Genomic DNA, 3,251 nt, shown 5'->3' on the forward strand with positions numbered 1-3,251 from the left:
GACGGAGAGAGGAGGAGACGTAAGAAGTGTGCAGTGTAGGCTAAGTCCATATGCTAACAACACTATCCAAACAGCAGTGACACAGGTGAACTCTGAGTAAAGCGAGGTGGCTTAACTGCGAGTAAAAGTCACTTTAGTTACTAAGACTGTTGGTTGAATAATCTAGCTCGGGGATTAGCTGTTAGCTACCCTGAGATGAGTATTACATAACGCTAATCCAGTTGCTAACAGTTATCTAGCGCTATCTAACACACAGAGAATCAGGATGGCTCTAGTTAGCTTTATGGCTTGCTAATTTCGACCCGATAATCAATGACGAGCTGTTTCCTAACTCCACATTAGAGACGACAGACAGCTAGCTGTGTGGTTAGCGTTGAAGTGTTATTATTTACCTGCTGTCTTCTGTTAGTTTCTTCCCAGGTCCCGCAGTTTTAAATTTCATGTCCTTCTTAATGTCTTCGAAAAACTTCTTCATTTCCTTTAGTTGTCCCACAACAATCCGATCACAGGAACACAAGTGGATGAAGAGCAGCTAGTAAACCCTAGCGAGGAGGAGGAGGAGGAGGACCAAAACAACATTTTGTGTCAGCTGACAGAAAACTACTTCCGCTTCAGAGCTGGTCGTGTGTCGCCCCCTTGTGGTTGAGTTCAACACTGCAGAGCCTACCGCCACCTACTGTACTGAGTATGTAGACATTGGTTTTACACATTGGGTTTACATTGTTATTAACTGTGCACATATGAGATAGAATATAGTTTGTTTTCAAAACAAAACAAACAAAAAACTACTGTATCCAGACTTAACATACATACATATTACATAAACCTGGTAGCCTTCAAAAACTCTCTTGTGGCTTTCTGTGCATCCTTTATCTCTTCTCCAGTAGTCCCCAGTATCCCCTCCATGTTCTCTCTCTCTTCCTTTTATTTATTACGGTTCATAAGTTTGTGTTTTACATTTTATATTGTTTTGCAATGTGAACATTTTTCTGCCCATTGTTTACTGTTGAGAAAGAAAAGTGTTGTTTAGACCTCTATGATCAAATCTTAATCTAGTTAAAATTACTTCCTCCCTCCTCCCTGTGCATTTATTGATTTATGTTATTTGTAATATATTATTATCCCCCTCCCATATTTTTCTTGCCATTTTCTCATTATTCCCTTTTTAATTATTGCTTTTCCTTTCCTCTTTACCAAAAGGGATATCTACAAAATATTGAAAAATATTGCTTATTTGTTAGTTGTTTAATTCATTCACATGCAGTGGAGTTACACATCTTATCCATATCAGTCTGTGTCTGCTTGAGTATTTCTACAATGTGAGGTATGTTCTTCCAGAACAATATAACCAGACTTTGGATTCACTGGCACACATTAGATAATCATTAAGTGGGCTCATAATTAAGTATAAAAATGACTGCGCATGTCTCAAGTGTCAAGATGTTTACACCAGTGTAGGTTCAGTGCTTGCTCGTGCTCACAGACAAACATAATCAGCTGCTGCATTCTACAAAAACACACGTGTCCCATCTGAATGTTAGTCGCTGCCAAGCCCATCATTAATGATCACCATCTTTAATATTTTTTATACTGTTTTTTCTCTATNNGTAAAATATGGAATTTCCCCATTGTCGGACAAATAAAGGAATATCTTATCTTATCTTATCTTCACTGAGGTCTTCTGTAAAATGTCCAAATCTCACACTCAGATTAGCCCACCAAGTCTTTTGAAGGCTGTTTGTTTAAAGAAGAGGAAGAAGTATCAGTTTACAATTTGTTCAGACCACAAACAACAATGACTAAAGTCTCTAACTATTTCTTTCCCGTGTTTCATGCACTTTGTAAACTGAGTACATTTGAGGGTTTAAGTATCCTTTTACTAGCTAATGAACATTTTGTTTTAATTATGTTTGACACTCAAAGATCACACATTAATCATTTAAATAACGGCCTTAGAAATAGTTAGTTTCTGACTGGTTGATTGTTGACTGTCCAAATCAAATACCATAAACATAAATCAACCGTGTAACCACAGCTATGAATCATTGTATTAGATCTGAACTGTGGTTGAACAAAGGAATAGTATTTCACAGTGACCATCATATTTTTCATTCTCACATTAACTTTTAATTTATTGAGAACAAAATTAAGAAAATTAATTATCACTATGTATATATTTTGATTCTGGCATTTGTAGTGTTGCCAATACCTTGTTTTGTTGAATTCAAGGGCAATCTGACTGAATCCGCCCCAGTAGCAGGCATTAAGAATAACTATAGAAATAGCCTCACTGATGGTCTCATGTGCTTCTGTAGGTGATACAGATACATCAGTATTACATTTAGACTGTTTCATTACCTGTTAAAACTCCATGTAGTACATTTAAGTTGGTAAAGGAGACTCTCTGGACAGTCTCTGTCATTATGTTGTTGTTTTTTTGGATTATCCTTTAATCTTTGATATTTTGTGAAATGTTGGAAAGTGTTTTCTGTTTCAACCAAATATTTGTTTAAATGAACCCATCTGAGAAGTTTAGAGAGTAACTGTCTCCCTCTTGAAATGTGACAAGAGGCCCCAACTAGACATTGCTTTTTTGTCAGGGGTCACAAACCAAAATGCCTGGAAACCACTGGTTTAATCTTATTCAATGCATTGTTATTATGAGGAGGAAAATTTTACAGTTACTTGCTAACCAAATGAGAGGTGGCAGCTGGTTGTGTCCCTTTCATTCTCAAATGTAAATTCATATTGTCTCCTTCCCCCTTGATCAAACCCCCACACCTACCTTTCCTGTCCTTTGTCTCCATCACCTTTGTCTGACCACTACCTTTTGTTTTACTTCCATCTGACTCCAATGATAATCATGTAACGTCTACTGAATACCATTTACATAACTAGATATTGGATTGGCCATGTATAAAAGTACTGTGTTTCAACTGTGTCCGCTTACCAACTCAGACCTGTCTGTGATATGTAAAGTTAAATTCTTTATTAAACCACACACCACAGCAAACCTGAAATTGGACTGGAATGATTTTTCTTCAACAATTAATAAAATGTTTTTTTAATATAAAATCCTAATCTGAAAAGCAAAAGCAACCAAAAGTACAGTACTTGAGTAGATACTGCATTGACTCCCGCCGTTTTCTAAATCTTTCCATTGTTTCTCGGCATGTGGACAGCCCAAATACTGTCTATTGTTTTACATTTCATTTACGAGCAGTACTTGAATGCATCACACACACACACAC

The 3,251-nt window shown here is 36.7% G+C and overlaps 1 protein-coding gene across 2 annotated transcripts in view; it reads right to left on the reverse strand.

Annotated features, from left to right (window-relative positions):
* ubxn6 (UBX domain protein 6) overlaps nucleotides 1–577 on the reverse strand; it is a 4,441-nt gene extending 3,864 nt beyond the window's left edge. The window contains exon 1 of one of the 2 annotated variants that reach the window (XM_035653358.1): nucleotides 393–577. In XM_035653358.1, coding sequence (XP_035509251.1) covers nucleotides 393–475 — 83 coding nt within the window. In that variant the 5' untranslated portion in view covers nucleotides 476–577. The remainder of the gene's footprint in view (nucleotides 1–392) is intronic. The other variant, XM_035653357.1, reaches the window with a different exon arrangement.
* Between the last annotated feature and the right edge of the window lie 2,674 nt (nucleotides 578–3,251).

Source organism: Morone saxatilis, unplaced genomic scaffold, assembly GCF_004916995.1.
Source record: "Morone saxatilis isolate NCDOM2014 unplaced genomic scaffold, NCSU_SB_2.0 Contig12, whole genome shotgun sequence".
Lineage (NCBI taxonomy): Eukaryota > Metazoa > Chordata > Actinopteri > Moronidae > Morone > Morone saxatilis.